This window comes from Hyperolius riggenbachi, chromosome 1 (assembly GCF_040937935.1).
Source record: "Hyperolius riggenbachi isolate aHypRig1 chromosome 1, aHypRig1.pri, whole genome shotgun sequence".
In the NCBI taxonomy this organism is placed as follows: domain Eukaryota; kingdom Metazoa; phylum Chordata; class Amphibia; order Anura; family Hyperoliidae; genus Hyperolius; species Hyperolius riggenbachi.
The window spans coordinates 593,198,520-593,216,623 of NC_090646.1; the positions used below are offsets into that span (position 1 = coordinate 593,198,520).

At 43.9% G+C, this 18,104-nt stretch overlaps 2 protein-coding genes across 2 annotated transcripts in view; both read right to left on the minus strand.

Annotated features, from left to right (window-relative positions):
• LOC137558461 (granzyme A-like) overlaps window positions 1-6,856 on the minus strand; it is a 48,687-nt gene extending 41,831 nt beyond the window's left edge. Inside the window, exon 1 of the mRNA XM_068271744.1 lies at window positions 6,782-6,856. Coding sequence (XP_068127845.1) covers window positions 6,782-6,836 — 55 coding nt within the window. The 5' untranslated portion in view covers window positions 6,837-6,856. The remainder of the gene's footprint in view (window positions 1-6,781) is intronic.
• Window positions 6,857-11,928: 5,072 nt separating this feature from the next.
• The window catches only part of LOC137541188 (glandular kallikrein-3, submandibular-like), a 29,635-nt gene continuing 23,459 nt past the window's right edge, over window positions 11,929-18,104 (minus strand). The window contains exons 3-4 of the mRNA XM_068262402.1: window positions 17,201-17,470; window positions 11,929-12,262 (exon numbers count right to left, since the gene is read on the minus strand). Coding sequence (XP_068118503.1) covers window positions 12,107-12,262; window positions 17,201-17,470 — 426 coding nt within the window. The 3' untranslated portion in view covers window positions 11,929-12,106. The remainder of the gene's footprint in view (window positions 12,263-17,200; window positions 17,471-18,104) is intronic.

Consider the following 18,104-nt stretch of genomic DNA (forward strand, 5'->3'; position numbering starts at 1 on the left):
TCGCTGCAGCCCCGCTCTCCTGACCACGCCCACCACTCTCTGCAGCAGTCACGTGAGACGCCAAGCCGGCAGAACCTCCGCCCTCCTCTGCCACCGGCCCGGACGCCTCCCTCCGCTCCTCAGCATCAGGTACAGTATCAGGTACAGTATCAGTAGCACGTAACACATCAGCAGCAGCAGCCAGCACAGAGCGCCCGGTGGTATTAGCACCCCAGCCAGCAAACATATTACGGCTCTCCCGAGCCACCTCAGCGTAGGAGAATAAGCTCCTCCCCCTGGTCATCTTACAGTCTCGTGCCATGTGCTCGGCCGACCCGCAGAGATCACACACACGGGGGGCCGGGCACGCAGAGGCCATGTGTCCCTTCAGCTTACAAATGCGGCAGGCTGCCTTATTGGGGCACTGGTCCCTGAAATGGCCATATAGGAAACAATATCGGCAATACTTCGGCTGCCCCTGGTAGTACACCGTGCATCTCTCACCTGCCACAGTAAAGGCAGCCGGAGGGTGCACAGTGCCACCGTACCCATCAGAGTCTTTCTTCAAAACCACCTTAAACTTGATCTTACTCCGATACATCTTATAAGGGTTATACAGTTTCTCAGCATTACCAATATCCTCACAATATTGCTTCAAAAAGGTCCTCACTGTGTGCACTTCCATAAACGGGTTCAAACAATGGACAGTCAAATACTTCACCCCAGGGTCAAACATGGGAGTGATCTGGATCTTCTGCAGCACAGGATAAGTCCCCTCCAGAACCAGCTTCTTCCAATTTTCACACAGTGCAAGACATTTCTCCTCGGTATAAAGAGAAAGATCATAAGTGCCCAATTCCACAAACTCCTGAATGGCATAGATCTCTGTTACCTGTAGGTCTAGGATATCCAGCAGCACATCGACACAGACCGTCTTCAGACCGATTTCCTTCACCGCCTCTTTATCCACCCGAATTCGCACAGAATTGCGCAGTGGCGTTCTCCTGGGCTCCGTCATCGCAGCAACCAGCTAGACGACCTTCGCCCCTCTGATGTTCCCGGGGCCCCCAAAAGGAGACCCCCCACTAAACCTCCTGACTCAGAACCAAATACAGACACACTTGGTCTAAGCCAAAAGGCCGAGCGGCGATGCACAGCCTGATTTGGATTGTTTGATCCTCATCAGTGCATAGCATGGATTAATTTGGCTCTATGCAGTAGGGCTTGTAACACCGAGAGGTACAGACTAACCAGCAAGCTCATGGTGACCCAGAACTCATTGGAGTGTGTAAGGGACTACAATGGTCCTAAAAGCCCCCTTACTAAGATGTTAAGAAAAACAAAAGTTTGCTTTCTTAAAACAGAAAGAATTTGCGATAATTCAGGTTGGAGTGAGCTTGAGATGTCTCCCAGGGCATCACTGCTGAATATATGCAAATTAACCATTCTACCCTTAGAAGCTAAACACACCTCCAGTGTAACAGTGTAAGAATGTCTGCAGTTTACATTTTCCAGTTAAATTTGTATTTGTCTCTTTTTGGTTATGGGAATAAAAAGTATCCTATACTTTATTCCAGGTAATGTACTATGTGTGTGCCAAATTTCATTCAAATCCGTTCAGCCGTTTTTGCGTGATCGAGTAACAAACATCCAAACATCCAAACATCCAAACATCCAAACATCCGAACTTTCCCATTTATTATATTAGTAGGATATATATATATATATATACACACCTATTTAAAAATATATTTTTCAAACAAATTAAGAAATTAACAAACATTAGCAAATTACATTAGCTAAAGTTGTGGAAATTATACATCTCTGCACATTTTAAATGCAGCAGCCCACCTTCTATTAAAGGACAACTGTTGTGAAATATTGTAAACTTTAAAACGCATATGTACAGTATCTGTACATTTCTCCTGCCGTAAAATGCACTAGAAATTAATTTTCTCCTATGTTGCTACTTACAGTCGGCAGTAAAAATGTGATATTTGACAGATGCTAGACTGGTCCACGTCCTCACGGGGGGCTCAGTGTTTAATTTATTCTTTAAATAACTGGTCTAGAATCTATGCAAAGATGTCAGTCAACTTCCCTTCTAATTTTCACACTATTTTGGCAGTTGGGCTGATCAACTGCTGTTCAGAAAGTGCATTTGTAAATAAAGAAATAACTGAGAGTCCCCTATGAAGAGTTGGACTAGTCCAAAACCTGTCAGATTTCCTCTACCTACTGTAAGGACATTTTACTCTAGGAGAAATGTACAATTGTATGTACTGTATGTATTTTACAATTTTTAATGATAGGTGTAATTTGAGCAACATTTACTTACTTCCCATAAATGGATTATGGGCCACTCGCTGTGGCTGTCTTTTTAATGGGTAAATTCCTTTATACCAGTTTTTGGTCATTTGCACCATTACTCAAGATTCAGATTAAGGATTCAGTCTCATTTAGGGGTGTATTACTAAACTGCAGTAAGCAGAATAAAGTTAGTAAAATTTTGTGCATGATAAGTAGAGTTTATTGTATTGCATATAATATATTGCATTCTGCTCTACTCATCGTGTGATAACATTTTATGCATGTTATTCTGCTTATCACAGTTTAGTGAATACACCCTAAATACTTTATTATGAAAACCTGCAGCCCTGTTTATTAGCTAGTGCAGATACAGGATTATGGCTCGTTCACATTGCTCGTGTTAGCGCTCGCGTTGGTCGTTTTTTGACGTTTTCTTTTATTCCCGGCGCTTGTGTGGGCAGTGCGTTTTTGATAGCGCTTTCAGAACGTTTTTTTAATTCTCTCCCTGACGCAAGTCAGGAAGTGAACTCTTTGACCCGGAAAAGAATAGATGCAATGTATTTATTTTTAAAAACGTGAACACAACCGATGCATAAAACGATTTTGTGAGCATTTTGCCTTTTTTCTATACCTTCCATTGAGGCGGAATCGTCCCGAAAATGGTCCATGCAGCGCTTTGCTGAGCAGATCGGAAACAAACCGCTCAGATGTGAACTCTCTCATAGGAAGTCATTGCACAAGCGTTTTAGAGCGATTTTGAAAATCGCCTGCGCTTAAAAAAAGGGCAAAACGCCCTTAGTGTGAATGAGCCCTTAGAGCTTCATTAACCTCCACGTACTACACACGGGGTAGCCGCTGCAGAGGATCACATGGCCCCAGGACGATTTTTTTTAAAATAGTGCCATATGCTTTAGCTAATGGTTCGCTAGCTAAGCGTATGCTCAAAGTTGCTCCGGTCCCCCGCGTTCGCCGCAATAGCTTCCGGTATACGTACCCATCAGCGTTCCCACACTGGCGGAGCTGCCCAATCGGCTCCAGGCTTCACGATGACGGCGATCGTGATTGCGGATGACATCTTAGATTGTCGCCATAGCAACGGCGGAAGCCGATGGGGAAACCGCTTTTCGTGGTATCGTGGCGAGTTACGTATAGCCGGTGGCGATCGGCGGGCATGGGGGGGGGGGGGGGACCGGAGCAACTTTGGACATACGCATAGCTAGCGAAATGCTAGCTAAAGTGTTTAAAAAAAATTTTTGGGGACAAAAAACCTCCCGGCGGACGCAGCCTCAGAAACTGCGAACCACCAAGGGGGTTAATTGTTCACAAAAAACAAGAGAATGAGGAAAAAATGTGGTCTCAGTAAACTTTACCTTGGCATGACTGTCACTGAAAGGTAAGCTGATGTGAGTATTTAAAGGTAATCTGTAACAAATATAAAACAACCAGCCCCTGAGGGATACTTATTCCGGGATCCAACGCTGGCAGTCCCTGAAAAATAATCTGACAAACATGTTGGCTGTGGCACAGGCGCAGTAGCATCTGAAATGTTTGTGTTTGGCTTTCCGATGGGCTACAGCAGAAAGAGAGCCCAAACAGATCTGCTCTACTTCACAGGCAACTGCGCAACAGAGCGGACCAAATTGGACTTGACTATTTTTGTCGGAGCCCATTGGAAAGCCGATACTGCACCTGCTGTACTGTGACCATAGCTGTGATTGGCTGAGCGGGTCACGTGTTCAGGTATATAAATACGCGCCGCGCGGCTGACTCTGCCATTCGCATTGGGGTTTAGCTTGGGTAGGTAGGAGTAGGAGACAGAGCTAGCGGTTAGGTGCCAGCCAGGCCAGCCACAGTGCCCCAGCCTCACCACCACTGCCAGCAGCAGCCACAGTGCCCCAGCCTCACCACTGCCAGCAGCAGCCACAGTGCCCCAGCCTCACCACCACTGCCAGCAGCAGCCACAGTGCCCCAGCCTCACCACTGCCAGCAGCAGCCACAGAGCCCCTGCCTCACACTTTCAGTGCCAGCTGGGATCAGTTGTGCCAATCAAAAAAACACACTGCTTTTCAGGGATATCTCATTTCTATTATATTTATCAATGCATGGCGACAAAATGTATCGTTTTAAGCATGCATTTTGTCATCATGCAAGGCCTGGGTTGTGTCACAAAGCGTGGCCTTCTTCTCATGTACCTCCTCTTCCATTCTGTGTGCTGGGTTAGCGTTGCCGGTCCCATTGCTAGGACTGCTTTTCAGGAATATCTCATTTCTGTTATATTTATCAATGCATGGCGATAAACTGCATTGGCCTTAAGTGTGCAGTTTTTCCCCATACACGTATGCCTTTTTTGGGGGGAGTTTTGTTTGTTTTATTGGCAGTCAAGTATAATATGCGCACTGCTCTGCAAACATGAGTCCCTGCTTTTATTCTGAGCCTAAAATCTATGTGTAAATGCCCCCCCCCCACTATTTCCATTTTGCAGAAATTTCCCTCAATTTTCAAGCTTTTTCAGGCCATGCTCGGGTCCCCATTGACTTCCATTAGGCTCAGTGTTCGGCCTAATATCCCAAACATCTGGACCATGTTCGGCCGAGCCGACCTGAGCCCAAATATCTGGGTGTTCGATCAACGCTACTCAGGAGTGCGGAAGATGAATATTTACATTGCTGCTGTCCGAGGTATGCCAGTGCTGGATTCCGGAAGGGGAAGAGTACGGGGAAACCTCATTAGGATCCTGAGATTTCCTCCCCAGGGGATGGTTTTTTTTTTTTTTTTTTTTTAATTGATTCTCTTTAAGTAACCTCTGATCTCCTGGAATTCTCAAGAAAAAGTCTCTAGAATTTAGTCAGAGTGGTGTGAAGATCGTTCTCAGGGTGAAAATGACTTGTTGATAGGACATGTCAGAAGTGAATGGCCAACACTCTACAAGATCCGCACCATCAAGTTTCCATCTCCCGAAATGCCTGTGCGTCACCTTTTACTTACCCACACAGTTTTTAACCTGTTTTTTATGGATTAATAAAGATGGAAACTTGATGGTGCGGATCTTGTGGAGTGTTTGCAAGCACTTGTTACTCCAGAGTTGATCGCTGCAAGTCCTCTTACCATTGGTGCGGAAGCATTTACTACAAAAAAGTGAATGGCCAGACTGGTTTACCACCCTGGCGTTCTATTGAGATCGCCAGGGCGGCTGCGGGAGTTTTTTTTTTAAATTAAAAAAAAACTATTTCATGCAGCCAACTGAAAGTTGGCTGCATGAAAGCCCACTAGAGGGCGCTCCTGGAGCATAATTCCGATCGCCTCCGGCTTTCCTCGTCGCCATGGCTTTCCTCGTCGCCATGGCGACGAGCGGAGTGACGTCATGGACGTCAGCCGACGTCCTGACGTCAGCCGCCTCCGATCCAGCCCTTAGCGCTGGCCGGAACTATTTGTTCCGGCTGCGCAAGGCTCGGGCGGCTGGGGGGACCCTCTTTCGCCGCTGCTCGCGGCAGATCGCCGCAGAGCGGCGACGATCGGGCAGCACACGCGGCTGGCAAAGTGCCGGCTGCGTGTGCTGCTTTTTATTGCATCCAAATCGGCCCAGCAGGGCCTGAGCGGCACCCTCTGGCGGTAATGGACGAGCTGAGCTCGTCCATACCGCTAAGGTGGTTAAGCAGGCAGAAAAAAAGCTGTAAGGCCTGGTGCATACCAAAACCCGCTAGCAGATCCGCAAAATGCTAGCAGATTTTGAAACGCCTTTTCTTATTTTTCTGTAGCGTTTCACCTAGCATTTTGCGGTTTTGGGAAGCGTTTTTGGTGTAGTAGATTTCATATATTACTGAACAGCTTCTGTAACAAAAATGCCTGCAAAACCGCTCTGAACTGCCGTTTTTCAGAGCGGTTTGCGTTTTTTCTATACTTTACATTGGAGGCAGAAACACCTGTGCAATCCAAAAAATGCCTCACCCCGGGAGTATGCGTTTTCAGCAAAACGCCTCCCGCTCTGGTGTGAACCACCCCATTGAGATACATTGACCAAGCGTATCTGCAGCTGCAAGCAGCTGCAAAAACGCCAAAACACCCGCTCGGTGTGCACCAGCCCTAACTCAGATAACCACTCAATCTGTGGCGAGCAGAAAAGCTTCCCAGAATGCTCCACACCACACCTTTGAGCAATATTGGGTCCCACATCTGCCAACCAAGACCAGAAAGCTGAGGCTGCAGTGGGCACAGGCTTACCAAACCTGTACAGATGAAGACTAGAAAGCCGTAGTGTGGACTGATGAATCTCACTTAGTGATAAGGCAAAAAGATGAAAAGATGTTATGGGTAGAATATGGCATCAACTTGTTAGAATATGGCGTCAGTCTGAATCCATGGTCCTAACCTATCTTTTAAATTACAGTGCCAATAACAAAATGAATGAGCTTATCTGAGTGTTTTTCCTCTCATTTTGCAACTCACTGCTAAAATTTCCCTTATTATAAAAAGCAGACATGAAAAATGTACTTACATGTATGAATGAATAAGATGAACGTCGCAACAAATAGTGGCAAAAAGATCCTCATGGTGGCTGCAGAGTGTTGTCTCTTGAATGGTCACTGCACAAAAAAGTGAGACTCCAAAGCAGCTTTAATATTTTTATAGCAAGTTTATTTAGATTAAATCTGTAATAGTCTGATGGGCAGGGTTTGGCTCTGGTCACTGTAGCAGCTCACACCTCTATCTTCCATCACACATTTCTCGTTTAATATCCTGTTGTGTAATACCTACCTGGTCTTTCCAGCTGCTGGTATGAAATAGCAGTGGCTGGATAGTGTACTGGTTAAGGGCTCTGCCTTTGACATGGGAGACCAGGTTTTGAATCCTGGCTAGGCTCAGTGCCTATACGGTAAGGAGTTCACCCTAGCTTTTGAGCGCTTTGAGTCCGACAGGAGAAAAGTGCTATGCAAATGTTTCAATTGTAAGAGAATTATTATGAAATAATGTCCACAGTGACTGAATGCTGGAAGACAACATTAGTTTTATAATAGTGGGGACCATAAATACTTTCATGGTTTATGTGTAGTTACAGGAAAATCACTATACAAGTACAAAACTACTGTACATAGTTCATGGATGGTTAAAAAAAATAACAGCAGAATAGATACATTTCCATTTGATACAATAAGTACCACATGAAGTTTTGAATCAGGATGATACCAACTATTGGCTAAATTAAAAGAAAAAGAATAAGCTTTCAGTTGCTCAGCTTTTTTCAGAATCAATTCCTGTATGCTGACAAGATGTTAGAGCACACAGACCAGAGCCGGGATAAGGTCCTCCAGCACCCAAGGCTGAGACACCAAAGTGCCTCCCTTCATCCCTCCCACCCCAGACATCACACAGCCTGATTGCTATTGGACTAAGAGGCGGCCCAGGGCCCCAACCCCCCAGACACCTCAATCTCTAGTCACGTGAGAGAGGTTCACCATGGGGATGCTGATGTCCTTAAAGTGGTGGGCCTGGAACTAGTTAAAACTCATAGATGAGGTGGAAACATGGATAGAAGAACCCTCTCACAGAGGGAAGCGTTATTGATTAGTTGTACGAATGCTATAGGACCCTTGGAGTTCAGTGATCGAAATGACCTTAGTGTCTTCTTGGAGAAGTATTAGGGTGTATGTCCCTTTACATATATACTGATGTTGTCTCTTTGAATTAATATTATGATAGATGGGTTTGTAAAAAGTTTTGCTACACTTTGTATATTTTCGTGCTTCTTCTCTTAATGGGCTACTTTGTTGCCATATTCTGGGCTGACCACTTGGCGTCTTGGGTTCTCTTTCTCTCTATGGTATGCACTTCTTTGCTCTCTATGTCTCATTGACAGTTTAATTGTGCTCTAAACTTCTCACTTTTGGGTCCCCCTGCCCTTTTTTTTAAGCTCCCGTGTATGAAAATCCCCTACGCTGGAGAATGCTTCTGTAAGCTCTGGGGATGCAGTGTAGTAACGACGCGTTGCCAAGGTAATGCACTATGTGACATCCTGTGGCGTTTTGTGCTTTTTGGCATAACAAGCGGGAGATGTAAGCGGACATGACGTATTGCGCTCCAAGATGGAGCGCGCACGGACGTCCAGGTGAGAGGCGTCGGGATTGGACAGTGGGTGGACCCAGGAAGAGGCTAAACAGCATATATGCCGTGAGGTTTCACATGGCGGTGAGCTTTCTCCCTGCCATGGAGTTTGGTCCATGAGGATGCGCATTTAGCATGAAACAATATTGTTGGGCTATTTCTCTTTATAGGTGTGCTGCACGTCAGGATGGTGATGTACACTCACCTAAAGGATTATACTAATACGGTGTTTGACCACCTTTCGTCTTCAGAACTGCCTTAATTCTATGTGGCATTGATTCAGCAAGGTGCTGAAACTGAAAGCATTCTTTAGAAATGTTGGCCCATATTGATATGATAGCATCTTGCAGTTGATGGAGATTTGTGGGATGCACATCTAGGGCACGAAGCTCCCATTCCATCACATCGCAAAGATGCTCTATTGGGTTCAGATCAGGTGACTGTGGGGGCCATTTTAGTACAGTGAACTCATTGTCATGTTCAAGTAGCCAATTTGAAATGATTTGAGCTTTATGACATGGTGCATTATCCTGCTGGAAGTAGCCATCAGAGGATGGGTACCTGGTGGTCATGAAGTGATGGACATGGTCAGAAACAATGCTCAGGTAGCCCGTGGCATTTAAACGATGCACAATTTGTGACATGGTGCATTATCCGACTGAAAGTAGCCATCAGAGGATGAGTACATGGTGGTCATGAAGGGATGGACATGGTCAGAAACAATGCTCAGGTAGCCCGTGGCATGTAAACGATGCACAATTGGCACTAAGGGGCCTAAAGTGTGCCAAGAAAATATCCCCCACACCATTACACCACCAGCCTGCACAGTGGGAACAAGGCATGATGGATCCATGTTCTCATTCTGTTTATTGTGACTCTATCAAGACTCATCAGACCAGGCAACATTTTTCCAGTCTTCAACTGTCCAATTTTGGTGAGCTTGTGCAAATTGTACTCTCTTTTTCCTATTTGTAGTGGAGATGAGTGGTACCCGGGGGGATCTTCTGCTGTTGTAGCCCATCCACCTCAAGGTTGTGCGTGTTGTGGCTTCACAAATGCTTTGCTGCATACCTGATGGGTACCCCGGGCAGACCCATCATCTCCAGAAGGGGCTTGGTCACCGAGTCCCTTTCCAAGTACCTGGACCATGTTCTTAGACCTCGCTTCATGCAAATCCCTTCATATTTGAAGGATACTATGATTCAGCAGGTAGAAAGCTTGGAATGGCATGAAGGAGATCAGCTCGCAACTATTGATGTGGTAAACCCATACAACAGGATACCGCAGAAAATGGGTGTAGAGTTGATCCTTGATCTACTCATTGAGTCTGGGCATAAGGACCTCCTGGAAAGTGAGTTCCTGTGTCATTGTTTGACTTTTGTCGTACAACACATTCTAGTGATTCTGATCATTTTAGTGGTACATCCTGATTTGGGGAAGGCCATTGAGCTTTATCTGCCTAAATGTACAGACAAACAGGCTCTGGGACTGGCAAAGTATAAATAAACCAATTTCAAAACACAATTCCTGTAACCCAGAGTATAAGTCACCGAAAGCTACCACTTTGGTCTGGAGTCTTTGCGGCTGTGCATTGTGTCCTGTCAATAACAGGCTCATGGAAGCCAATAGAAAGTTCCTACTGTGATTGACAAGCACAACCCATTCAAGTTTTTTTGTATATAACTGAAACTCCTAGATTTCTCATTGTCTCTCTTTCCATCTTAACTTAGCTGACCTACTTTTTCTGTAGTTTCTCTTTGTTTCATGTAGTCTAGATCAGTTTTCCTAAGGCTGAACCTAGGTCAGTCTCATTGGGCTTGATTCACAAAAGAGTGCTAACTGTTAGCACGGCCGTTTTCTCGCGAATTTTCGCATTGCGCGCTAAACGATAAACGATATTGAATTTTCGCGCTAAACGATAACGGCTTCGCGCGAAAACGCAAATTTTTCGTGCGAAAAGAATATCGATTTCGCGGTAAAATTTGCGTTTGCGCGCAAAAACGTTATCGTTTCACGCGAAAATTCGCAATCGCGCGCAATGCGAAAATTCACGCGAAAACGTCCGTGCTAACAGTTAGCACTCTTTTGTGAATCAAGCCTATACTGTTGACTTATGATTGCAATGTAGCACCCGAATCTGAAATTATATTCATATTGTTGCTTTGCTGATGTAATGAAGAATGCTGACAATATGCACCTTGGATTTCTGATTGAAGTGAATACATTTCCTTAATTGCTTGAAGACATCTATGATCCACATTGATATCTGCTGCAGATGTGTGAATGTCAAGCTGCTAAGTGCAGTCATTTGAATGCTGGTGCCAAACGGTGTTTACCAAGAGCGACCACTTAATCACATTCTTTCAGCTATACTTCAGATCAGGTGTTTTTGTGGCTACACTTGTTATGGGTGTGAAGATCACACTTGTTATATTATTTTTATTTTTTGTTTGTCTGAAGTCCAGGCAGAGACACACAGGAGACTGCAGCACAGCCAGCAGTATGTGTGCCTCTGTCTGTCACTCTGCACAGAAGCTGAACAGAGAGCTGCGGAGTTCCCCCTGTAAAGAACAGTGTTTTACAGTATGCAGCCTTTGTGCATTCCTAGCATTGGGTCTCCCATGGTGCACCACCACTCTTGTGTTTTCTGCAGGCACAAGGAGGAGGAAGAGAGAGATGATGGACACAGCAGCACTGCACCCCCTAGTGGTTTGAAGGAGGAGTCACCCATGGCGTATACAATGTATGCATCCATGTAAATACACATTTGCAAGTGCCACTATTATGTTCAGGACCAGATTTCTGGGAAGGCCACAAAGGCCATGGCCTTGGGTAATAAAAAGCAGCAGGGCACAGGACTAGAGGTTACATATCAATGTGTCTGCTTTACTCTGTTCTGCAACATACATCAATTTCATTTATGTAGCAATTTTAGGAGAATATTGAGTACAAGTCAAAAAATAATTTTTCATTAAGTCGTAGTTTTTGAGAAAATTGATTTTAAAAATGCAAAGAAAAATGGTATTTAAACTGTCGTTTTTCCAAGTTTAAAAAACATTTTTCTTTGCATATTTTAAATCGATTTTCTCAAAGACTATATGTTTTTTTTAGAAAATAATTTTTTTCCCTTGTACCCATTATTCCCTTTAACATAGGTAGCAATTTTGGTGACAATAGCTTTGCTATTTACTGTCAAAGTCGGCACAAAATTACTCAAAAATTACCCAAAAATTAATGCAAAATTACAATCAATTGAATTAACAATTTATAATTACGTATTGCTGTCATTGTGAACATTTAGCATAATCGTAATTAGCTTGGTTACAATCATCACTGATGGATGCCCATCTGTGCTGTGGACTACTGGCATGATAAATCTTTTGCTTACTAAATGATTACTTATTTTCCTGTAAAAATAATAGAAAAAACAAGTACAGGCACAAGGTGACTAAAATGAATGAAGTCCTTTATTCCTTTGCACAGTAAGCTAGAAAAGGCAAGGCACAAAATTGCAGTTGTATTAAAAAGAAGATGGTCCTGAAAAGTAGCCTCACCTACTAGGAGGTTTTTTTTTTTAATGTATTTATGTATTTAATTGTTGCTGCAATCTAACTCTTTTTCCTTCTCCTCTTCCTAGAAAGCTGATTACATTGTATTTCTGGTAGCAAATAAATGCACAAGCAAGCAATGAAAGCAAACAATTGGCAAAAGCTGCTCATTTTCATTTATTTTCCATTCCTCTTTTAATCCAGTTGACGTTATCTTCATTGAGGAAAGCATATACTGCCGGTTCCACAGGATTTCCACAATATTTTGGGCCAAAAGAAACAACTCCTCTGAGCTGCCCCTGGCAAATCAGAGGTCCTCCAGAATCACCCTTAGGCAAAAAAAAGAGAAAAGGGAAGAAAAATCAAATCTATATTGATGGTTGTACTAATTGTTGGCCATATGTATGTTTGCAGCGATATGTTTTCTGGTTAAACGGTAATTAATACAGTATAAAGTAAAAGGCTCCCACAACAAAAAGGCAATGACCAACATACATGATTTATAAACTAAAACAACATAAAGAGGTCTTAAAGGGGCACTATGGCGAAAAACCGTAAAATTTAAAATATGTGCAAACATATACAAATAAGAAGTAAAAATTTTTTCAGAGTAAAATGAGCCATAAATGACTTTTCCCTTATGTTGCTGTCACTTAGGCCCCATTCACTCTTGCGTTTCTGTGCCAAACGGACTGAATGACCGGATTGGATCCGGACCGGATCCGGATCCGATCCGGATTCGGTCCGGTTGCATCAGGTATGTATACGGCTGTGATCCGGATCCGTTTAGTAAAAGTTATAAATAAAACTATATAATTGTTGGGGTCTGGGAGGTCAGCAGAAGGTGCACCTGTAGAATCAGGTCCTCCGCTGTTTAGGCCTCACCTCCACCTCCGACATACTGCCAAACAGCTCCAGCACGTTAGTCACTGCGGCTCCATTCCAGAAATGCTTGGCCCATGTGTCCCCATCCAAAATGGCCGCTAGAATACGCATAGGAAGTGGGGTAGAACGTCAGGTGTTTGTAGCCAGTGTGTTCTGTGCTTTCCGTTTCCCATTGGTTTCTATTTCCGGATGGTGCAGTCAGGCTCCGGTCCGGGTGCGTGGGCCGGATGATCCGGACACGAAAAATAGCGCATGTTGGAAAAGTGTTCGGAGTCCGGATCCGATCCGGCTCTGTTCTGTATGGAACGGACGCATGTGAACGTCCGCATAGACTTTGCATTGCTATGTGGAACGTACGTTCCGTTTGTACAGTATACGGTCCGGACCCGATCAGGCGAATCCGGACAGCGAACGGTAATGTGAACCAGGCCTTACAGTAGGTAGTAGAAATCTGACAGAAGTGACAGGTTTTGGACTAGTCTATCTCTTTATAGGGGGTTCTCAGGGATATATTTATTTACAAAAGCACTTAGTGAATGGCAGTTGCTCTGTCCAACTGCTAAAAAACTGTGTAGGGAGCAGGGTATCTCGCCAGCATCATTGTTTAAAGGGATACTGTAGGGGGGTCAGGGGAAAATGAGTTGAACTTACCCGGGGCTTCTAACGTTCTGCCGCAGACATCCTGTGTTGGCGCAGCCACTCACCGATGCTCCGGCCCCGCCTCCGGTTCACTCCTGGAATTTCAGACTTTAAAGTCTGAAAACCACTGCGCCTGCGTTGCCGTGTCCTCGATCCCGCTGATGTCATCAAGAGCACACAGCGCAGGCCCAGTATGGTCTGTGTCTGCGCAGTACACTCCTGGTGACATCAGCGTGAGCGAGGACACGGGCGTGCAGGCGCAGTGGTTTTCTGACTTTAAAGTCAGAAATTCCAGAAGTGAACTGGAGGCGGGGCCGGAGCATCGGTGAGTGGCTGCGCCAACATAGGATGTCTGCGGGGGACCATTAGAAGCCCCGGGTAAGTTCAGCTCATTTTCCACCGACCCCCCCTACAGTATCCCTTTAAATCCTTTTTCAGGAATATCTTTATAAAGAATAAAAGAATCAATAAAAAGAAGAGCACGTAGGGTGGCACTAGATGCCCTGATAGGCAGCCCCAAGGAGGTAGCAGGAGTTGAAGGCCGTGCCTCCGGATCAACCAGATTCAATTGTAGCAAAACAAGGCAAACAGATATCCGGGCACCAGCCAGCAAAAGTACTGCATACAACTCCTTTATTTCTTCCCCAAGATCCTTGACAGAAAATTGCAAGGCCTAACAGCCATTTCACAGATGAATCTGCTTCTTCAGAGGCAACAATAATGGTGTAGTGGTTAGCTCTCTCGCCTTGCAGCGCTGGGTTCCTGGTTCGAATCCCAGCCAGGGCACTATCTGCAAAGAGTTTGTATGTTCTCTCCGTGTCTGCGTGGGTTTCTTCCGGGCACTCCGGTTTCCTCCCACATTCCAAAAACATACGGATAAGTTAATTGGCTCCCCCTAAAAAAATTGGCCCTAGACTACTGTACTTACACTACATAATATAGACATATGGCAATGGTAGGGATTAGATTGTGAGCTCCTTTGAGGGACAGTTAGTGACAAGATATATATATACACTGTACAGCGCTGCGTAATATGTCGGCGCTATATAAATACTAAATAATAATAATAATAATATGCATGTATGTATGTATGTATGTATTTATACATGCACATCAACTGTGGAAGTAATTACGACCAGTAATTGTAATGTCATTTTAATTTCTATTCATAATTATGACTATGAACGTAATGATGGAAATTATTGGCAGTTACGATCACCACTTTATCTGCATTGTTTAAATGGAAAAAAATATGACAGCCTCCATATCTCTTTCAGTTCAGGTGTGCTTTAAAGGGGCACTACAGCAAAAAACTGTAAAATTAAAAATATGTGCAAACATATGCAAATAAGAAGTACATTTTTTCCAGAGTAAAATGAGCCATACATGACTTTTCTCCTATAATGCAGTCACTTACAGTAGGTAGTAGAAATCTGACAGAAGTGACAAGTTTTGGACTAGTCCATCTCTTCATAGGGGATTCTCAGCAAGGCTTTTATTCTTTATCCAGTTCGGCCTTTCTGGACGAGCTTTCTCGTCCAGAAAGGCACTGCTGTGTTCCCTGCGTGGTGCGCGCGATTGGGCGCGCGCCTGCGCGCGCACCCGCCGCCCGCCGCTAGCCCCCCGATCAGTGAATGGGAATATAATTCCCATTCACCGATCTGACTTCCCCGCAGAAATACCGACGCTTTCTCTCCAGAGAGCGTGGTATTTCTGCCCCCCAGGAAACAACTCCTCTGAATTTTAGTTCCTGGATGCGACATAGTTCGCATCCAGGACTTTGCTCACTGTGGCCATCTTGTGGCCAAATAGTAAACTGCACCCACATACATTTTTAATAAAACAATTACATTATTTTACATTAGAAAATAGCAGTTTCCCTCCCACCCCAAAAATTACCCACATACATTTTTTTATTTAAAAAAAACAAAAAAAAAATACAATAAAAAAAAACAAAAACAACATAAATAGTTACCCAAGGGTCTGAACTTTTTAAATATGCATGTCAAGAGAGTATGTTATTATATTATTTAAAATTATAAGCCTATAAATAGCGATGGACGCAAATTGAAAAAATGCACCTTTATTTCTAAATGAAATATCGGCACTATAAATTGTGATAGGGACATCGTTTAAACGGTGAAATAACCGCGACAGATAGGCAAACAAAATAAATGAGTTTTAATTACGGTAGCGTATATTAATTTCAAACTATAATGGCCAAAAACTGAGAAATAATGATTTTTTTTCATTTCTTTCTTAATCTTCCTGTTAAAATGGATTTAGAAAAAAATAATTCTTAGCAAAATGTACTACCCAAAGAAAGCCTAATTAGTGGCGGAAAAAACAAGATATAGATCAATTCATTGTGATAAGTAGCAATAAAGTTATAGGCGAATGAATGGGAGGTGAACGTTGCTCGGATGCATGAGATTTTCGGCACTGCGGCGCTGAACCGGTTATAGCAAAACAAGGCAAACAGATATCCGGGCACCAGCCAGCAAAAGTACTGCATACAACTCCTTTATTTCTTCCCCAAGACCCCTGACAGAAAATTGCAAGGCCTAACAGCCGTTTCACAGATGAATTGTTAGCCAAAGGAGGGTGTTAGCTTTAGTAAATAATGTGTGCACAGAATTAGTACATAATTTGCATCTGTTTTGCATTCAAGGCATGTATTTAGCCCCAGTGGGGCTCTGCAATGCCTCTGTTGGTTTTCATTTCAGGTGCAGCCTTTAGCACTGTCATTTGTCTATCTGTCCAATTATTTGCTGTAAAAAGAATAAGGAGATAGCACACCACAGGCTTCCGCTAAACAGAAATATAGCTAGAGCAATTACACACCAGGTTTCAGTTGTGTGCCCTTTACCACCACCAAAAACATGTAGTGGGATTGTTATATTGATGTTTAGCAGAAGTCTGTGGTGTGCCTTTTCCTTACTCTCTCTATAGTGTAGAGTGGATTGTGTGGTGTGCTATGCTGAGGATTCTTGCTCCGGTGCTGAGGATTCTTGCCTCAGTAATAACCACACAATAGTGGTGTTTGTCTTTGCCAAGGCTTTCTGGCCTGCATTGTTTCCAGTCTACTTAGATCATCTATCTGGGGATACTTGGTTACTTATACCTTCTGTCCAGGGAGTACCTGGCCACAGGGCCAAATTTCTGGAAATGTCACATAAGCCCGGGCCTTGGGCACCTGAACATGAAAGAGAGGTTGCTACATATGAAAGAGGAGGATGAAAATTGGAAGAGGGAGCTGCACATGGAAAGGGGGAGTGCAGCTGCACATAAAAGGGGAGCCACAACATAGTTGGCCTAGTGGGACAAAAAGTATAAATCCGGCCTTGCCTGACCTCCTTAATTCTTTTATCTGAGGACACAGGGCTACTTAAGTCCTGTATATCAGGTGTATCTAGCTACATAATTATTTTATCTAGGAGCACATGATGACAGCCATCTGTCATATTCTTTTATCTGGGGATGTTGGGAGCTCTGGAGGGAGCCTTTCAGTCTCAGCCTCTAGTGCTGGTGGACCTCGTCCCAGCCGTAGATACTGCCCACATTGCCCACTATCGAGTCTTATCATGAAACAGATATAAAAATGAATGGTGAGTTAATATTCTGCCTTGAGGAAACATATTTGCCTGAATATGCAGCCAAACTAAATAAAAACAGATTACTATAATACTGATAAAGCTAGTTTTAGGAATATTCCCAGATAAACAGAAGTATTTTATACTTACATTGCAAGTATCTTTTCCTTCTGCGGCATCCAGAGTGCACATCATATTTTTGGTGATAACTTGAGCTCGAGGTTTCCACATTGCAGCACATTTCTGTCTACTTATAACAGGCAGGCTGACTTCCAATAGCTTGTCTGAATCGCTGCCTGGCTCATTCCTGGTTCTGCCCCACCCTGCCGATTCACAGATGGTCCCAGGTTCCACATCACTGAATGTTGTTGGCAGTTCCAGAGGCTTCACAACATTGCTCAACTTTGCTTTTCCAGAAAGCTGAAAGAAGAAGTTTTGAAGTTTTAGACTGGTTTCACAGTGGGACGTTAAAGTCCCACGTTACAGCAGCCAGTAACGCAGCCTAACTCACAGCACTGTAAAATCAATGTTGCTGTTCACAGTAACACGTTGCGTTACATTGTAACGCAGCACTTTAAAAACAAAGTGCTGCATGCTGTACGTTATACTGGGCTAAGCCACGTTAGACTGTTTGCACATGCTCAGTAATGTTGGAGGAGGAAGTCTCCCCTCCTCCTCCGCAGCCAGCCACATGGCTAATTAATATTCACTGAGACTCATGGTGGGACTGTAGTGTTGTCTGGATCATGAACGAATCGTTCATTTGATCCGGATCTTTTTTATGAGTCGAATCATCCGGATCATCACAATGAAAGATTCGGTTCACAGTGGATGTCTGTCTGGAAGAAACAGGAACATACAGAACGTACAGTGCAGGGAAAGTCCTGTCCTGCTAGTCATTTCACCCAGTCTGCTTCCCTAGTAAAATGATTCAAATGAATCGGTTCAAAGATCCGGATCTTTTCAATGATCCGATTCAAATGATCCGAATCCTTAAAAAGATCCGGACTTCCCATCACTATCCTGGAGCGGCTGCTTTGAGAGCCGCATAACG